The sequence below is a fragment of the Budorcas taxicolor genome, chromosome 4 (assembly GCF_023091745.1).
Source record: "Budorcas taxicolor isolate Tak-1 chromosome 4, Takin1.1, whole genome shotgun sequence".
Lineage (NCBI taxonomy): Eukaryota > Metazoa > Chordata > Mammalia > Artiodactyla > Bovidae > Budorcas > Budorcas taxicolor.
Window position 1 is genome coordinate 107,237,170 of NC_068913.1, and position 19,586 is coordinate 107,256,755.

Genomic DNA, 19,586 nt, shown 5'->3' on the forward strand with positions numbered 1-19,586 from the left:
CCAGGGGACAAGGGCAGCCTGCAGAGACACAGAGCAGTGATGTCATAAGCAAATTCTCCAATCAGGGGACAGGAGGGTCAGCACTTTACACCACTCACTCCAGAAGTCCCACCCCCAGCCAGCAGCAGTCTTGGGTTTAGGACGCTGCCATGGGCTCCAGGCTCCTCTGCTGTGTGACTCTCGGCCTCCTGGGAGCAGGTGAGTCCTGGACACAGTGTGGGACTTTCTGAGATGTCTTTGCCTCCCTGAGATAGAAGCCTGGTGATGAGGGCTGCAGCAGGAGGCTTCCCCTGTGCTCTGCCCTCAGCTTCCGGCTGTCTCCATCCCAACAGGCCTGGTGGATTCTGGGGTCACTCAGACCCCCAAATACCTGATCAGATCAAGAAAGCAGCAAGCAACGCTGAGATGTTCCCCTGAGTCTGGACACCGCTATGTATCCTGGTACCAATAGGCCCTGGGCGAGAGCCCCCGGTTCCTTGTTCAGTATTATGATGGGAAAGTGCGTACCAAAGGAAACATGCCAGATCGATTCTCAGGTGAACAGTTCAGTGACTCTCGCTCTCAGATGAACCTGAGCTCCTTGGAGCTGACAGACTCAGCCGTGTATCTCTGTGCCAGCAGGCAAGACACAGCCTTGCGTGATCAGGTACCTCTGGTACAAAACCACTCCTGCACCAGCTCAGGAAGTGGTTGCCAGTAATCAACTGCCAGCCAGTGAGACCCAGGCACTGATAGAGTAGACAGCCTTTCCTAGACATTCTTTCCTGAAATTTTTTAATGCTCACAATGCTATTGCAAGATAAGTATTATTTTATCAGCTTATTTATCTAAGGGGAAGTGACCTGCCCAGATCTCGTATTTCTTAACTGTTAGAGCAAGGAAGGCTACTTGAGTTTGTTCTTATTACTTGTGGTCCTCACCACGCCCTGCAACTGACCCCTGCAAGAATGATGCGTCACCCAGACCTGTGACGTGTGGTCGTACTCCAGGGAAACCAGTACATCAGGAGGTCACCACAGGTTCACAATCACGTAACCAGGAATGGCTACATAATTTTTAGGGTCCCCAACTTTCAAACTGGAGAAGGAAATGGCAACCCACTCCAGTGTTCTTGCCTGGAGAATCCCAGGGACGGGGGAGCCTTGTAGGATGCTGTCTATGGGGTCACACAGAGTCGGACACGACTGAAGCAACTTAGCAGCAGCAGCAGCAGCAGCTTTCAAATACCACTGAGAATCTGCAGAGAGCAGAGCACTGCAGCCTGTGTGGGGCCTGCTATGTGTGGAATGAGGCACAGCAAGATAAGAGTTTGAGGAGCTCTATGATATTGTTACTCAGTTAAGGCAATCCCCGCTTCACAAGAAGGAATTCCCATGGAATGGATGTCTCACGTAAAATCAGAGCGCTTTTCATTTAACCTGGAGCCTCCGCCTCTCCCTGCATCCCTCCCACATATACGTTCCTCTGTCATCTGCTTGTGTATGTGTGTGCTTAGTCACTTCAGTCGTGTTTGACTCTTAGTGACCCCATGGACTGTAGCCATTCAGGCTCTTCTGTCCATGGGATTCTCCAGGCAAGAATGGTGGAGTGGGTAGCCATGTCCTCCTCCAGGGGATCTTCCCAACCCAGGGATCAAAACTACATGTTTTATGTCCCTGCATTGGCAGGCACGTTCCCTACCACTCTCAAAATCTGAGAGAAGCCCAGGCCATCCATGGTGCTGGGCAACTGGCTTCTCTCCACAAAGAAAGGCGAGTCCCAAGCTTCAGGTGGTTCTGCTTGCTGCTCCCCTCCCACTTCAGAAACTGCAAGCACTGCGTGCAGTGAACAGGATGGGAATGTAGATGCATTTGGCAGGTGACCCGTCTGTTCGTGAATTGATAAGAAATAGAGCCAAGGGTTCGTCAAGTGTGGGTAAGTCTGACCTGCAGTTGCAGAACCAGATCCCAAAAGAGTCATTGCAGGTAGAAAGAAGGACGACAAGAGGACTGTGGTTAATTAACAAAAGTAGAAACGGACACTTTCCCAGGGGGGCTAAAGTGAAAGAAAGAAAGAGTATAGAACAGTCTTTTGGACTCTGTGGGAGAGGGAGAGGGTGGGATGATTTGGGAGAATGGCACTGAAACATGTATAATATCATATATGAAATAAACCACCAGTCCAGGTTCGATGCAGGATACAGGATGCTTGGGGCTGGTGCACTGGGATGACCCAGAGGGAGGGTACAGGGAGGGAGGTGGGAGGGGGGTTCAGGATGGGGAACACGTGTACACCTGTGGCGTGAATCTTTATGTATGGCAAAACCAATACAATATTGTAAAGTAATTAGCCTCCAATTAAAATAAATAAATTTAAATTTAAAAAAAAAAGAAAGAAAGAAAGTGAAGTTGCTCAGTCGTGTCTGACTCTGCGATCCCATGGTCTGTAGTCTACCAGGCTTCTCTGTCCGTGGGATTTTCCAGGCAAGAGTTCTGGGGTGGGTTACCATCTCCTTCCGCAGGGGAACTTCCTGATTCTGCCTGCCCGTGAGGGAGATGTAAGAGACTTGGGTTCAGTCCCTGGGGCTGGAAGATCCCTGCAGGAGGAAATGGCAACCCACTCCAGTATTCTTGCGTGGAGAATCCCATGGACAGAGGGGCCTGGTGGGCTACAGTCCACGGGTTGCAAAGAGCCAGACACGACTGAGCAACTGACACTTACCTAGAAACTTGAAGATGTATTTGGGATTCATAAGTCATAAAGGGCAGCAGGAAGCCCAAAAGATTTTCCTAAGATTCAACATTACAGAAATATTCAGGTAAAAGTAATATACGTATGAACGAAGAATTATCTCTAGAAAAAGCACATAAAGTTGCAAACTGTTTACAGAAAGGCTACAACAACTTGTAAGGCTCAAGTCCATTGAGCTGGATGGATCTCCGTGTTGGGAACTGTTCACTTAGGTTCATTTCTGATTTGAGCCTCTGGGGAAGGGGCGTGGCCCCCTGAGTGACAGGTTGGCTCTGGGGCCTGGCAGGGACAGTGACATCTCAGAAGGACTCCCTGGAGAGCCCCTCTCCCTCTCATCCACACTCAGCCCAGAGGGCCCTCCGCCCGCCCCGCCCCCGCCATGAGCCCCTGCCTCCTGGGCTATGTGGTCTTCTGTCTCCTGCAGGCAGGTGAGTCCTGGGGGGCAGGGTCCCCTTCGCGGTCCCAGCACCAAGCCTCTGTGCTGTGACTGCAGCATTGGTCCTCCTTCTCCACAGGGGCGGTCCGTGCTGGTGTCACTCAGGACCCCAGATTCCAGGTCGTAAGGACAGGACAGAGCGTAACACTGAAATGTACTCAGGATCTGAACCACGACAGCATGTACTGGTACCGACAAGACCTGGGACACGGGCTGAGGCTGATTCATTACTCATCTTTCACTAATGCCACTTACAAAGGAGATGTGCCTGACGGCTACAATGTCTCCAGATCAAATACAGAGAACTTCCCTCTCACGCTGGAGTCCGCCAACCGCTCCCAGACATCTGTGTACTTCTGTGCCAGCAGTTACTCCACAGCGGTGCAGGGTCACCTCCTCTCTGTGCAGAAAGATGGGGGAGGCCCTTGTAGGCTCCTAGCACTGAGAGTCTCAGGGCTTTGCTGCCCCATGCCTTCAGTGTGACCCTGGGTGTGTGGTCTGTGCTGGCCCGGACCTCACTCCAGGCCTTGTCCACCATCCATCTCTGTCTTTCTCTGCATCCTCCCTGTGAGCCAGGAAGATGCTTCTCTAGCTCCGACTCCTGGTCATCACCTGAGCCTGAGACCTCCAGGAGGGAAGGCTGTGGGAAATCAAATACATCTAGACCCTCTTGTCTCTCCCTGGGCATCTCATTGCTGTCTTTCTGAAACTGTTCATCAACCTGGCTTTCATGTCGTTTCTGATGTTGCCCATCTTTCCAGAGGGGGCAGGGTGCTTCCACCCTTTATCTCTCTGGCCTCAGCTCCCCTGTCCTCTCTTCTCCAGTCACGCTGCTCCTCCCTCACCTGGGTCATGTCCCTTCCCATCTCAGAGACACCAAAAATGCATCCTATGCCCTGCGGAGGGGTCCTGCCTTTCCTAGTGATTAACTCCTACCTGTGATCCCATTCAAGGTCCCACTGTGTGGTCAGGCATGTCTGGATACACCTGTTTCCCAGATGAACTGTGAGCACAGGTGGGATGTCTTTCTTCTGACTTTTGAGTCCTAGATTGTGGACTTTTCTCTCCTGGATGTGGTCTCCGTCTACTCAGAAGCAGGGCTCTGTCTCCCGTGCGTGTCTCCTCCTTGAGCTCCTGTGATGATGGGGCTGCATGGGTGCCGGGACAGCTGATCAGTGTAACAAGACCAGTGGAGACAGTGGGATGTAGCATCACCTCTGGGGACCCTCCTGGATCCGGGTCAGTAAAGACACAGAGCTACAGAGCGCCCCCTCCTGGACTCTACAGCCTTACTTCTTCCCCTCAGTCATTTCTGGTCCTGCTCCCTCCTCCCCCTGAAAGAGAGGATGTTTGTAATGACCGTTAGCCTGTGAACAAATGACTTTTGAACAAGCAGATGCTCTGATAGCAGTGAAAGTGAGAACTACATTGCTTTTGCAACAATGCCTCTTAGGTTTCCAGAAAAGCAGAGTTATTATTGTATGGATATATTACACACCAGTGTTTTAAAGGTCAGTGAAATTGGGTCTTTTGTAAAGAAGCTCTGAGGAACCTGTGTTTTAATGAGTGGTGACTTAGATGAAATGTGAGGCTCTGCTGAGGGCTGTGGAGACGTGAAGCTGCATGGAGATTGAGGAACACAGACAGGGCCATCGGTCTGTGGCCCACAGAAGGGAATAGAAGCTTCCAGCCCAGGTCTCTTCCCGGGGCATCATTTCATCCCTTGTGTCTCTGAATATATCGGTGACTTCATCAGGCTTCTTGGGCCAAATCAAGTCGGCCCCTCCATTGCCCACCCTCCCCTAAGAAGTGAGCGCCATGGAGCCTGTATGAGTATGGGACCGTGTGGCGGGGGTGCCGGACTGGATCAGAAATAGGGGGACTCATGGGAGACCGTGATGTGCAGGTAAGGCAAAAAAGTCACTACCTGGTGTCTGGCTTTGGGGGCTTCCCAGGTGGGACTAATGGTACAGAACCCACCTGACAACGCAGGAGACTTAAGACGCAGGTTCGATCTCTGTGTAGAGAAGATCCCCTGGCGAAGGGAATGGCAGCCCACTCCAGTATTCGTGCCTGGGAAATCCCATGGACAGAGGAGTCTGGGAGAATAGGGTCGCAAAAAGTCAGACACAACTGAAGGTGCTGTTGACCCTCTGAGTGCCCTGCAGGCAAGGGGAGATGGAGGATGAGATTAATGTAGAGATGCAACGTGTGAGCCCTGTGGGAAGGCAGCCCTAAAACCCACACATTGCTGTGTTAAAAGGGGAGCTTGTGAGCGTGCTTGCTAAGTCGCTTCAGTTGTGTCCAACTCTTTGCAACACTATGGACTGTAGCCCACCGGGGTCCTCTGTCTAAGGGATTCTCCAGGCAAGAATACTGGAAGGGGTTGCCGTGCCTTCCTCCAGGGGATCTTTCTGAACCAGGGATCTAAGCCACGTTTCCTGGGGCTCCTGCATCCCTGGCAGATTCTTTACTGCTGAGACACTGGGGAAGCCCAAAAAAGGGGAGATTATAAATATTTAAATTAGTCATCTATGTATACTATCGGGCTGGCCAATAAGTTCATTCGGGTTTCCTGTAACATTTTATGGAAAATCTTGGAATGTTTTGGCCAACCCAATGTACATTACATGTCTCTGAAGTCATGGGCGTTGACAGAGGCAGTGATGTCACCATGGGAAGTGCCCTATGGGGACGGGAGACGGCCCCCACCTCCTCTGCTCATGCTCACAAGGACCCTGAGTTGGTGAACTTCCCATTGCTGCTCTGTCCCTGCCATGGGCTCCAGGCTTCTCTGCTGGACGACCCTCTGTCTCCTGGGGGTGGGTGAGTCCTCAGCAAACCAAGTGGTTCCAATGTATTTGTGTGTGTGTGGGGCGGGGGGGAGGATAAGGCTCTGCCTGACTGTCCTCCATTTCTGTCCCCACAGGTCACACAGGAGCTGGAGTAGTGTCCCAGTCCCCCAGGCACAGGGTCGCAGGGAGGGGCCAGAATGTGACTCTTCGGTGTGATCCAATTTCTGGTCATATTTCCCTTTATTGGTACCGACAGACGCTGGGGCAGGGCCCGGAGTTTTTGACTTACTTTCAAAACAAGCAAGAACTAGACAAATCAGGGATGCCTAAAAACAGGTTTTCTGCCAAGAGGCCTCAGAGTACGTACTCCTATCTGAATATCCAGCCAGCGGAGCCCGGGGACTCGGCCGTGTATCTCTGTGCCAGCAGCCCAACCACAGTGCGGCGCAGTCATCTCCTTCCTGTTCACAAACCTCATCCTTCTCTCTCCTTGCAGCTCCCAGAGCCTCTAAATAGGTTGTTTTTTGCTTTCCACTCACCAATATGTGGCGCTAGTGGTAAAGAATTTCTGTGCAATGCAGAAGACCCCGGTTCCAACCCTGGGTCAGTAAGATCCCCTGGAGAAGGGAATGGCCACCCACCCAGTATTCTTGTCTGGAAAATTCCCTGGACAGAGGAGTCTGATGGGCTATAGTCTATGTTGTCGTAAAGAGCAGGCACAACTGAGCACACCCCCCCAACAAAAAGAGGTAGGTTTGGACTCAGCTGTTCTTTGGATAGAAAGAGGCCATGGATTAACTCCTGAGATACTGCAGCCATAAATGTTGGTGGACAGAAATCATTAAGGGTCACCGGGTTCCAGCAGTCTCAGGGCCAGCTCAGTGCTCCAAGGCACGGATCACAGGCTTCTACGGGACCTGCAGGTGTTTGCCCACACACGTGACTTCAGCTGCCTTTGTTTGTAGTGAGTTCCCCTGAGGTTGTTGTTGGCAACTGGAAAGTTTCCGACTACCTCCTCAGGCATATTCCTTCTTCTAAAGCCTCTCCCATCCCTGTCACAGGTGGCACTATCAGTAATGAACCCGACTGCCAATGCAGGAGACTTAAGAGACTTGGGTTTGATCCCTTGGTTGGGAAGATCCCCTGGAGGAGGGCCTGCCACCCACTCCAGTATTCTTGCCTGGAGAATCCCATGGCCAGAGGGGTCTGGCAGGGTACAGTCCATAGCGTCACACAGAGTCAGACATGACTGAAGCAGCTGAGCACATATGTCCCTGTTACATTGCAAGTTTCCCACAACATAGCATCAAGCCTATCTTCCTGTTTGAAGTAAAATCCTTACTTACTACTTCTGTGCCAGTTAGTTGACAAATACAGTGTTGAAAACAGTAAGACTTTATTTCCTTTGCCTCATTTAAGCAACCCCCTTTCTCTATTTTGTTTTCATGTTTTCACTGCTGCAGTCCTGACAGACTAAAGCATACTTTTGCAACCTCTCCAGTTTCATCCTGATTCCCTGAATAAATCTGTTCTCTAGAGGTTGTTGTAATTCACACCCTAGGCTTTTGATTTGAAATAATTTCACAGAGTCAGACACGACTGAAGTGACTTAGCATGCATGCATGCATTTGAGAAAGAAATGGCACCCCACTCCAGTACTCTTGCTTGGAAAATCCCATGGACGGAGGGCCTGGTGGGCTGTAGTCCATGGGGTCGCTAAGAGTCAGACACGACTAAGTGACTTCACTTTCACTTTTCACGTCCATGCATTGGAGAAGGAAATGGAAACCCACTCCAGTGTTTTGCCTGGAGAATCCCAGGGATGGGGGAGCCTGGTGGGCTGCCGTCTATGGGGTCGCACAGAGTCAGACACGACTGAAGCGACTTAGCAGCAGCAGCAGCCCTGAGGTCTTTAACTCAAGAAGACATGATATTTTCTAATGCCTCTATTCCTTTTTATGTGTTTGCTATATTATATATTGTTATACATTTTGGTTATAAATATAAATACCTATATTGTAAGTAACACTTTCTATCCATCTTCACCCACAGATCAATCTATGAAATCTAAAGCCCTGGTCAGAGTGGATGTGATTATGGGTCATGGTTTCTGGGAGTCCGAAGAGATAACCAGATAACTCTGGTGGGTAGGATGGTAAAGAACCCATCTGCAATGCAGAAGACCTGGGTTCGATCCCTGTCTTGAGAAGATCCCCTGGAGAAGGGAATGGCAACCCACTCCAGTATTCGTGCCTGGAGAATCCCATGGACAGAGGAGCCTGGCGGGCTACAGTCCTTGGAGTCCCAAAGAGTGGGACAGGACTGAGATACTAACACTTTCACTTTTCAAGAGGTAACCCAGGTGCAAGACTGGGATTGAATGGCATAGCCTCGGCCATGATAGGGGTACCCTGAGCCTTGCATAGCAGATAAAGGGAATGACAGTCGCCCTAAACCCACTTATTAGAAACTGTAGTCACTCAGGACACCAAGGTTCTTTCCCAAGAGCATGAGTGCCCGGAGGGGGTAGTTTTCCTGGTCTTTGTGGTATCAGCAAAGCTTTCCTGGCTCTGGGGAGCAAGGAAGGTCAGATACACACAAGAAATCCCTACTCTAGCAATCCCATTTGAAGGACTCCCTTTCCAGATTCTCATCTTCAATTTTTTTCCCCATTTTTCCCATCTTTGCCACATGAACTTGGCAGATTCATCTTCCTTATAATGCTATGTTGTACCGCTGTTTTCATATCTTCCAATTCCACTGCTTCTTCCAGAACCATCTGTTCCCTCCCTGCTGCTCAAATTGGCACAAGGTTCAAGTTAATCATTTAGTGGCAACTGTTCTTGGCTGATCTCAGTTCCATCCATTCTTATCTCCCCATGAGATACTGTTCCTCCGTGATGGCTTATGGCTTTATAAGATGTTCTTTTTTGTTCTCACATTTCAAGTTTACTTTTTATTCAGACACAATTGACCCCATCTCAAAGGCAATTTCATTATCTCCTTAGTCCTTTGCTGATCTATATTTTGGAGTTAACACTGATTGCCTTTTTTTTTTTTTTTAGCAGTTTTGTTTATATTTAGTAATGAAGATAAAAGAATCTCCTTACACTTCAACTTCTGCGTTTCTCTTACTACCTTTAATAAACATTTTCTTTCATTTCTCCCATCGTATTCCTCTCCCTTTCGGAAGACAGCTTTAAGAAGAAAGATCTCAGTTGGACTATAACTGCCAGATAATGAGATAGAGGTTAAGTAGAATGAAGATTGCCTATTAAGTATGATAAATCAAAGGGATAGTTAGGGTTAGAATTAGTGTTAGGATTAGAATTGAAGGAAATTGAGTATAAAATGTGATCACTCAGACATTTCCCAGCACCCCTTGGACCACTGCAGAAGAAACAATGGTGACGCTTCAGTTATTGGCCACAAGGTGGCACTGTGATGCCACTGAGATCTGAGGGGCTCTGGGCAGGATCTAGGAGAGAAACCTGGGAGGGAAAGTGTTAAGAAACAGGCAGCGATCCAGCACTAGGCAGCTGCTGAAGTTTTCAGTTATTTCCAGGCTACCTAACAACTATGGAAGAAGCGGGAGGCCCCTCTAAACCTTAATGAGATCAGCAGTTGAAGGGTTTGGGCAAAGCAGCTTTGATGTCAGGCAGGGGCAGGTGCAGACGGAGGAGCAACTGTCTCAGAGGAATACCAGGGACCCAGGGGCTGAATCCATGCACCCAAAACTCAGTACACTGCAGCCCCGCCCATCTCCCCTGCAGCAACATCTAAGTCAGAAGGAGCTGATATGCCTGAGCCAAGTCACAAGGAACCCTGGGAGAACCCGCAGGAGTGGGGGCCAGCATCCCAGGCAGGCCCATCTGGCCTTTGGAGAAGAGCCCCAGCTCCCTCTCTCAGCCCTGTGGATCAGAGCAGCTAGCAGGGACAGTCCTCCTCGCCCTGACCCTGCCACGAGCCCCAGACTCTTTGCGTGAGTCTTTGTCTCCTGGCATCCGGTGAGTTCGGAGCTGGCTGAAACCTCTGCAGGGTTTGCAGAGTCCCAGCTCCAAGCCATCCCTTTCCTTCTCAGACCCAGGTTACTCTACTCACTAAGCCATATCTTTGCTGTGTGTATCTGCCTCTCCAACAGGACCGGTGGATGCGGCAGTCACCCCGAAACCAAGAGACCGTATTATACAAACAGGAAACAAGATGGTCCTCAAATGTTCTCAGCGTATGAACCACTTGAGAATGTTCTGGAACCGGCAAGACCTGAGACAGGGGCTAAGGCTGATCCATTATTCAAACGGTGTCCGTGACACTGGCTGGGGTGGGGGTGGTGATAACAGAGAGATACTGTATCCCTCTGAATTTGGAGCAAGAAGGAGATTTTCCCCCTGACCCTGGAGTCGGCCAGGACCAACCAGACCTCCTTGCACCTCTGTGCCAGCAGCGAACCCACAGCGTGGCATAGCCAGCTGCTCTCTGCACAAAAAGGGCAGCCACAGGCATGAGGCAGACTCTTCTTCCTGAGGCCACGTCTCACCAGGGGAGAAAACTGCTCATTTTGGAGATCTCACGAGACTAGTGTGAACGGAGCTCCATCAGCATGAAGTGTGTGTGTGTGCTGTAATTCGAAAAGACACATGACCTCATTGTTCACTGCAGCACTATTTACAACAGCCAAGACACGGGAGCCACATAAATGTCCGTCAACAGATGCATAAATGAATGAAGATGAGGTTCATATATAAATAGAATATTACTCAGCCATAAAAAGAATGAAATGATGCCATTTGCAACAACATGGATGGACCTGGAGATTATCATAACACGTGAAGTCAGACAGAGAAAGACAAATACATGATATCACTTTCACGGAATCTAAAAATGATATAAATGAATTTATTTACAAAACAGAGATTGACTCACAGACACGGAAAACAATCTTATGGTTACCCGAGGGGATAGCAGGGTGGGAGAGAGATATATTAGGAGATTGGGCTTAACATATGCACACTGCTATGTATAAAATAGACAACAAGGACCACTGTACAGCGCATGAAACTATATTCTGTGTCTTGTAATAGCCGATAATGGAAAACAATCTGAAAAAGATTATATATATGCATATATAACCGAATCAATTTGCTGAACACCTGAAGCGAACACAATATTGTAAATTAATTATATCAATACTTCAATTTAAAAACAGTTTAAAAAAGTAAATTCAAATAGCACTTAATGTTACATCTCTCAATTGAGAATATTCTGGTAATTGAGCAAAGCCAAGGAACAGCAGCATCCAACATGAAATTTCTATTTCTCTTTCTTTTTTTAAGCAGAAAGCACCCAGGCAGCTTTAAATTCCCTGAGTGATCTGAGCTCTCGCATCTTGAAACTGTTACATAAAACTGCTTGGGGCTCACTGAATACCAGGCAAGAATTCTCCAGAGGAAAAACAATCTCAGTAATAAATTATAAAACACACAAGTAAACAAAGCACTTAGGAGAAATGTTAGTAGATGCGTCAAACAGCCGCATTAAACCCCAAGATGATTTATATGCAGAATTATCAAAATTGGATGACAAACTAAGCTGCTCTTGTGGGCACAGGGCAGGATTTTGCATCTTCTCAGGTTACGAGGTCTTCTGAGGTCACAGAGACCATCTCATGCCTCAATATTTTATACATATGACTATTCCCATAGTCTCTTACTTGAGTGTGGTTCACTTCTAAGCTGAACTGCATGGAACACAAGCATAAAATTGTACATGACTCCCACTTGCATGCAGTTTGGTAATTTAGAAAGAACTTCATTTTTATCATCCATTTGATTTGGATTAAAGTGTATAAGTCTAATTTTTTCTTGTAAAATATTAAGTTTTTATCGGGCAACAATTTCATTCACCCCTAGGCCGTATCCTTCCTTGACTCCTTACAGGTGGAAGTCCACACACAAAGGGCAGTTTCTTCACGTGGGATCCATTGACTCCAAGACTGGGGGTTCACAGCTGGGTTTCACAGGAAGGGCAGACCCTAAGTGCTGCTCACCCCTTGACCTTCTGTGCCACATACACCCTGGGACAGGGGAATACAGGTTGACCCAGGACCTGATCAAGACAAGAGAGCAGGTTGCTTGCTGGGCAAAAACTCCACTCACCAATTGGCCAATCTGCTGAAAGTCTCAATGGTGAAATTGACGAATAAACAATTTTGATAAGTTATGGTGTTTACAGCACTTCAGGATGCTTGGAATGATTTCAACAGTCTTTGGGCTTTTTTTCTTTTGAAGTTTTTGATTGGCTACAGCTTTCTTTCAGCCATTGATTCTCAGCTGTTTCTGGGCAAACTTGTCAGTCCAGTTTATTTGAGGTCAAATTTGGATGTTGTATATTTCAGTCACTGAGGACTTCTCACGTTCTCAATATTTGATGCCTGTGATTGTTCTTGTCTTCTCTTATTTGTGTGTGGTTCACTTGTAAGGTGAGTTGCTTGGAATACAAGCAACAACGTGAACCCTTCTCCTGTGTAATTGTGTATTTATGTTTTAGGAATACTTTAAGGTGTAATTAATAGGGAGAAAATGCTCTAATTAATATATATATAATGCTCTCAGTTCAGTTCAGTTCAGTTCCGTTGCTCAGTCGTGTCCGACTCTTTGCGACCCCATGAATCGCAGCATGCCAGGCCTCCCTGTCCATCACCAACTCCCGGAGTTCACTCAGACTCACGTCCATCGAGTCGGTGATGCCATCCAGCCATCTCATCCTCTGTCGTCCCCTTCTCCTCCTGCCCCCAATCCCTCCCAGCATCAGAGTCTTTTCCAACGAGTCATCTCTTCGCATGAGGTGGCCAAAGTACTGGAGTTTCAGCTTTAGCATCATTCCTTCCAAAGAAAACCCAGGGCTGATCTCTCTTAGAATGGACTGGTTGGATCTCCTTGCAGTCCAAGGGACTCTCAAAGAGTCTTCTCCAACCACAGTTCAAAAGCATCAATTCTTCAGTGCTCAGCTGTCTTCACAGCCAACTCTCACATTCATACATGACTACTGGAAAAACCATAGCCTTGACTAGATGGACCTTAGTCAGCAAAGTAATGTCTCTACTTTTGAATATGCTATCTAGGTTGGTCATAACTTTCCTTCCAAGGAACTAGTGTCTTTTAATTTCATGGCTGCAATCACCATCTGCAGTGATTTTGGAGCCCCCCAAAATAAAGTCTGACACTGTTTCCACTGTTTTCCCCATCTATTTGCCATGAAGTGATGGGACCGGATCCCATGATCTTCGTTTTCTGAATATTGAGCTTTAAGCCAACTTTTTCACTCTCCTCTTTCATGTTCATCAAGAGGCTCTTTCGTTCTTCTTCACTTTCTGCCATAAGGGTAGTGTCATCTGCATATCTGAGGTTATTGATATTTCTCCCAGCAATCTTGATTCCAGCTTGTGCTTCTTCCAGCCCAGCATTTCTCATGATGTACTCTGCATGTAAGTTAAATAAGCAGGGTGACAATATGCAGTCTTGACGTACTCCTTTTCCTATTTGGAACCAGTCTGTTGTTCCATGTCCAGTTCTAACTGTTGCTTCCTCACCTGCATACAGGTTTCTTAAGAGGCAGGTCAGGTGGTCTGGTATTCCCATCTGTTTAAGAATTTTCCACAATTTATTGTGATCCACACAGTCAAAGGCTTTGGCATTTGGCATATAATGCTCTAATAATACCTAAATATACAAAATAAATACAAAATGCTCTAATATAATATATGCTCAGTCATGCTGACTCTGTGACCCCATGGACTGTCCATGAAATTCTCCAGTCCAGAGTGTGGAGTGGGTAGCCTTTCCCTTCTCCAGGGGATCTTCCCAACCCAGGGATTGAAGCAAGGTCTCCTACACTGCAGGCAGATTCTTTACCAGCTGAGCCGCAAGGGAAGCCCAAGAATATTGGACAGAGTAGCAGATCTTCCTGATCCAGGAATCAAACCAGGATCTCCTGCATTGCAGGTGGATTCTTTACCAACTCAGCTATCAGGGAAGCCCAAATCAATACACATATTTCTGGGTAAGTTTTGACAAGGGCATACACCAATGCAACCATGACTGAAATCAAAATGAAGAACATTCCCTTCACCCAAGAAGTTTTCCTCATGCCTCTTCCGAATCAGTTTATTTCCAAGAAAACCACTTTTCTGATTATATGACTATCAGTTCAGTTCAGTTCAGGTCAGTCGCTCAGTCGTGTCCGACTCTTTGCGACCCCATGAACCGCAGCACGCCAGGCCTCCCTGTCCATCACCAACTCCCGGAGTTCACTCAGACTCACGTCCATCGAGTCAGTGATGCCATCCAGCCATCTCATCCTCGGTCGTCCCCTTCTTCTCCTGCCCCCAGTCCCTCCCAGCATCAAGGTCTTTTCCAATAAGTCAACTCTTTGCATGAGGTGGCCGAAGTACTGGAGTTTCAGCTTTACCGTCATTCCTTCCAAAGAAATCCCAGGGTTGATCTCCTTCAGAATGGATTGGTTGGACTTTTGTCTACTAGGAAATGCTGTTTTGATTGACCTCTTTTTCTCAAAATTATTAATTTTTAAATTTGATTTTATTGATTTTATTTTTGGCTGCGCTGGGTCTTCACTGCTGCACGGGCTTTCCTCTGGTTGTGGTGAGAGGGGGCTCTTCTCTAGTTCTGGTGCGCAGCCTTCTCATTGCGGTGGCTTCTCTTGTTGACGAGCATGGGCAATAGGGTGCACGGGCTTCAGTAGTTGCGGTGGGTGGGCTTGGTAGCTGTGGCTCGTGGACTTTAAAACACAGGCTCAGTAGTTGTGGCACACAAGCTTAGTTGATCCAAGATATGTGGGATCTTCCTGGATCAGGGATCCAACTTGTGTCTCTTGCCTTAGCAGGCAAATTCTTTCCCACTGAGCCACCAGGGAAGCCCCTCAAAATGATAATTTTTGAAATGCACTCAAATTGTGTCTATCAGTACTTTTCCCTTTATATTACTGAGTAGTAGTCTATCATATTGGAGAAGTAAATGACAACCCACTCCAGTACCGGTCCAGGGGGTCGCAAGAGTCAGACACGATTCAGCAACTAATCCACCACCTCCGATCTATTGCATCTCACAGTTTGCTTATCCACCCTCCTATGGATGGATGACTAGGTTGTTCTGGTTTTCAACTCCTATGAATAAAACTGCTCTGAATGTTCTTGTACACATCTTTTTGGGTAAATGCATTCATTTCTCTTAGGTATAAATGTTAAGAGTGGAATTATTGATTCATAGGGTAAAGCCATGTTTGACTTTATTAGAAGCAGTTGAACAGTTTTCCAAAGTGGCTGCACCAATGTACAGCACCAAGCGTAGGGGGTCCCCTGTACCCCCATCCACACCTGTATTTGGTATTCTCCTTTTTATTGTTAGCCATTCTATTGGGTTTATAGTGATGTCTCATTTACACTTTATTAATCAGTAATGATATTTACTTTTTCATATCTTCCTATCTTTTTTATAACATGCCTGCTTTTAAATTTGTTCATATTTAAAAATCATGTTACTTTATGTTACTAATTTGTAGAGGATATTTTTATATCTTGGATAGGAGCCTTTTGACCATTAAATAGATTGACTCTGTCTTCTCCCACTTGGCTTGCCTTCTTGCCTTTTTAATGCTGCCTTTTGGTAAACTGAAGATTAAAATTTTTATAAGACCTAATTTATCACTTTTTCTTTTTCACTTGGTGCCCTTTGCATCCTGTTTGCCTATCCCAAAGTTATCTTTCTATTTCTTGTTCCACTGCTTCACTTTAATAACATAATTCCCTGTTCCTTGCCGTCAGCTGGAAATGACCTACCTCCAAAATCACGACTTAAACATCTCACTCTGCCCACAGTGTCCTATCCTCGCACACCTATCCTTTGACAATACCAGGATCTCCTAGCCATTGGTAACTAGTATTCCTTTCTTCTACTCCTTAGGATCCTTCCATATTTTCATCACCTCCTGATAGAGTAGATTTGATGATGTTACATTCTTTTAACCCTTCCTTGCAAATATTCCTTCTTCAGCCATGACCTTTTAGGTTGCCCTCATATTACAGAAACCCAAACCAGAGTGGATGCATTGATCTCTCCTTTTCATAACAGCAGCTGAGAGCTGTCAGAGTAAGTCACATCTGTACAAACTAGTATCTAATGTGACAAATCGAGTCACTAACCTTACCTGCTTTATTTATTTATTTATTTTTGAGTTTCCTGATCTTTATTTTTTTTATTTTTTTATTTTACAATATTGTATTGAGATACTAGTTAATTCACTCGCTCACTTTCCAAAACACTATTCCACATATATAAAATGCTTTCCACTCTCTGTAAAATATGCCCATTTCTTGCCTCTTAATTCAAGGGTGAATTCTACAGCAGAGGGCAGTGCCCTTCCAGGGGGATCCTTGTGGAGCCCCTGGTCTCTGTGGAATATGTGAAGAAACCCACCCTGCTGTAGACTTCCCTGAGTAGACATAGGTGAGGAGTAGAGTGTGAATTCCCTGGATCCCCTTCAGAGTCTGTGTCCTGAAGTCACACTATTTATCTTCATATTGCATATTCCTCTCTGCCTCTGCCGCCTGTCTCAGCAATGCTAATCGCGGAACATTAGACATTTTGTTACTGCTCATTGCAGAATGTTGGAAATTTGTCATTGCTAATTGCAGACAGTTAGAACTTTTCTTACTGCTAATTGCAGAATGTTAGAACTTTCTCTTTTTCTTAAGGCAGAATATATTCTCCAAGCTCATTTTCCCCTTTTCGCCTGGCTGCTGCTACTGCTAAGTCGCTTCAGTCGTGTCCGACTCTGCGTGACCCCAGAGACGGCAGCCCACAGGCTCTCCCGTCCCTGGGATTCTCCAGGCAAGAACACTGGAGTGGGTTGCCATTGCCTTCTCCACATCTACTATTTTACCCAGTAGGTGATAGCACGTTGAGGAGGACCAATGAAGATCCTATTTATAAAGGTGAGACAGGGTTCAGGGAAAGCAGAAAAGGAAGGAGAAGCATCCTAAGGGTGGCATAAGTGGGTGGCTCTTATCCTCACAGACCTGAAAGTTGGAGGGGGGCAGGGGGAGGCTGTTTCCTGGGCAGTAGGGTGTTGTAATTTAGGGAGCCAGGTCTGGCCTTTGGTAAGAAAGAGTAGCTAGGATCAAATGTAGGGAGGAGAAGGAAGCCACGGATAGACATTTATTATAAACCAGGACAGTGGTGCCTTGCTTCCCTTCACTCTCCTGCCATCATCTAACTCAATCTAGACGAAGCCCAGTTGCTAGAATCCATAAAGGTCAGAATCACAGGGTAAGACGGGTCTGTAGGGATAAACGGTAACTCCCCAGAACTGAAGATGGGCTTGAGGACAGTAAACCTCAAGTTAGCTAGCTCCCTGCCCGTGAGTGGATCACGGCTGAGGCTTGTTTCTGGAGGACCTTCACTCCCAAGAATTTATAGACAACCCAGGCCCCCTGCAGACCCAGTGAGATGGACTAAATCTTAGAGTCTCTGCATCACTGGCCAGTCAGGACAGGGGGGCCGCCCAGGAAAGGAAAATATCCAGACAAGGCTTGGTTTGACCCAGGTATTAAATAGACGAGGGCGCACAGGCTGAGAGGGACCGGGAGGCTTCCTCACAGACCCTCCCCCTCGGCTGACGTCATGGTGGGTGGGCTTCAGCACGGAGACCCGCGAGCAGAAGCCGTGGGGCTAAGGAAGGTGAGGGGAGACAGGGCTTCCTGGTTGCTGGTGAGGGTGGGTGTAGGGGCAGCAAAGGGGTACCCGCCTCAGAGAAACATCAGCACAGCTGTGTGGGGACAGACGTCGCCCTGAGCCTTCTTCCTGCTTGGCCTCCGGAACCCACAGGGTGGGGACAAAGGGGCGGGGCTATCACAGGATAATCCTCCAATCAGAGAGAGCGAAGCTGGAACTCCGCTCTCACCCAGGAGGACCAGACTCGGAGCTCTCGGCGCCTGCAGCCCACCCCGGGGTGCCATGGGCTCCAGGCTCCTTCCCTGGGTGATGTTGTATCTTCTGGGAGCAGGTAAGTCCTGTGGACAAACAGATGATTGCCCTTTGGGGCTTGCCGACTCCCGAAAGCGCCACCTCACCTTGGGGGTAATCATCAAGCTCTCTCCGGCGCTCATTTGATCTCTGTGGTTCCCACAGGCCCTTTGCAGGCTGAAGTCACCCAAACTCCAAGACACTTGATCAAAACGAAGGGACAGACAGCGACCCTGAGATGTTCTCCTATGTCTGGACACAGCAGTGTATCTTGGTACCAACAGGCCCGGAGTCAGGGCCCCCAGTTCCTCTTTGAGTTTTATGAAACTCTGCAAAGAGATAAAGGAAACTTTTCGAATCGGTTCTCAGCAAAACAGTTCCGCGACTTTAGCTCTGAGCTGAACGTGAACTTCTTGGAGCTGACAGACTCCGCCCTGTACCTCTGTGCCAGCAGCTTAGCACAGCTGTGCTGAGTCACCGGCGCTCTGCTCACAAATCTCTCTGCCTTGGCTTGAGCAGAGACAGAGCAGTGCAGCTTCCCACCCAGGTTTCCCTCCTCCGAGGGATGTATTTAGCCGCTTCGGATTTGCTTCTTGTGCCCTGCTGAGCTCAGAGCCCAGGGAAGAGCAATCAGGGTATCCTCTGGGCACTGAATGTTTCCACATCTCCCAGCATCAGCCAAGTAGTGGGGATCATCAAGAGAAAGGGCCACCTGAGCCCTTCGTTTGTGCTAGAGTCTCTGTACATATCATACCCTTTAAAGCTCTGTGACAGTCATGCAAATCAAATATTCTTATGCCCACTTTATAGATACAAGAGCTCAGGGACACTAAATCATTCTCCCAATGTCTCATGATTTAGCAGGAGCAGAACTGGGAGACAAACATGCCTGTTTACAAACTCCATACTTCCTCCATATGCCCAGCTGTTCCATCATTAGCCTCTCTGGCCCCATCAGAGAGAGCAGAGGCAGGGCTTCACCTTCACCTGTCCTGCTGGTCAGCAGTGGAAAGCTGATACCACATCGTGGACATCATCATGGCCTCCTCCTTGGCAACACTGAGGAACATAAGGTCTCACACGGATTCATTCTCATTTGTATGCAGCCCTCTCATCTTCTTTTCAGTCTGTAGCTCACCTCTTCCTTTTTTACAGTCTGTTTTGATGGACAAAAGTTTAATGCAATTGACATTATAGTTTTCTTTGTGCCTCAACTAGACAAATGCTTCCTCAAACAAGTACCTGGAAATATTCTCCTTAATTTAGTCTAGTAAATTTAAATTTTTCTTTTCATAAATAATAATAAAATATACATGAAGTATATTTTCATGTAAGGAATTAAGTAGAGATCTTGGACTATAAGGAAGGAATATATTTGCAGAGATGTGGAGGGACCTAGATAGGGTCATACAAAGTGAAGTAATTCAGAAGCAGAAAAAGAAATATCATGTATTGACGTTTATAAGCGGAATCTAAGAAAATGATGCAGATGAACAAACCTTTTTGGATATATTAGAGGTCACAGGACCTGGTCCACTGAACTATGTGGTGGGTGTCCACTTCCACGGATCACTGGGCAATTCCAGAGAC

General features: G+C 47.4%; 2 gene segments (V, D, J or C); both read left to right on the forward strand.

Annotated features, from left to right (window-relative positions):
• LOC128046233 (T cell receptor beta constant 1-like) overlaps positions 1-19,586 on the forward strand; it is a 210,529-nt gene that overhangs the window by 15,231 nt on the left and 175,712 nt on the right.
• On the forward strand, positions 17,988-18,535 carry LOC128046235 (probable non-functional T cell receptor beta variable 5-3). The segment is given in 2 exon segments: positions 17,988-18,036; positions 18,162-18,535. Coding segments are annotated over 2 exon segments (357 nt in total).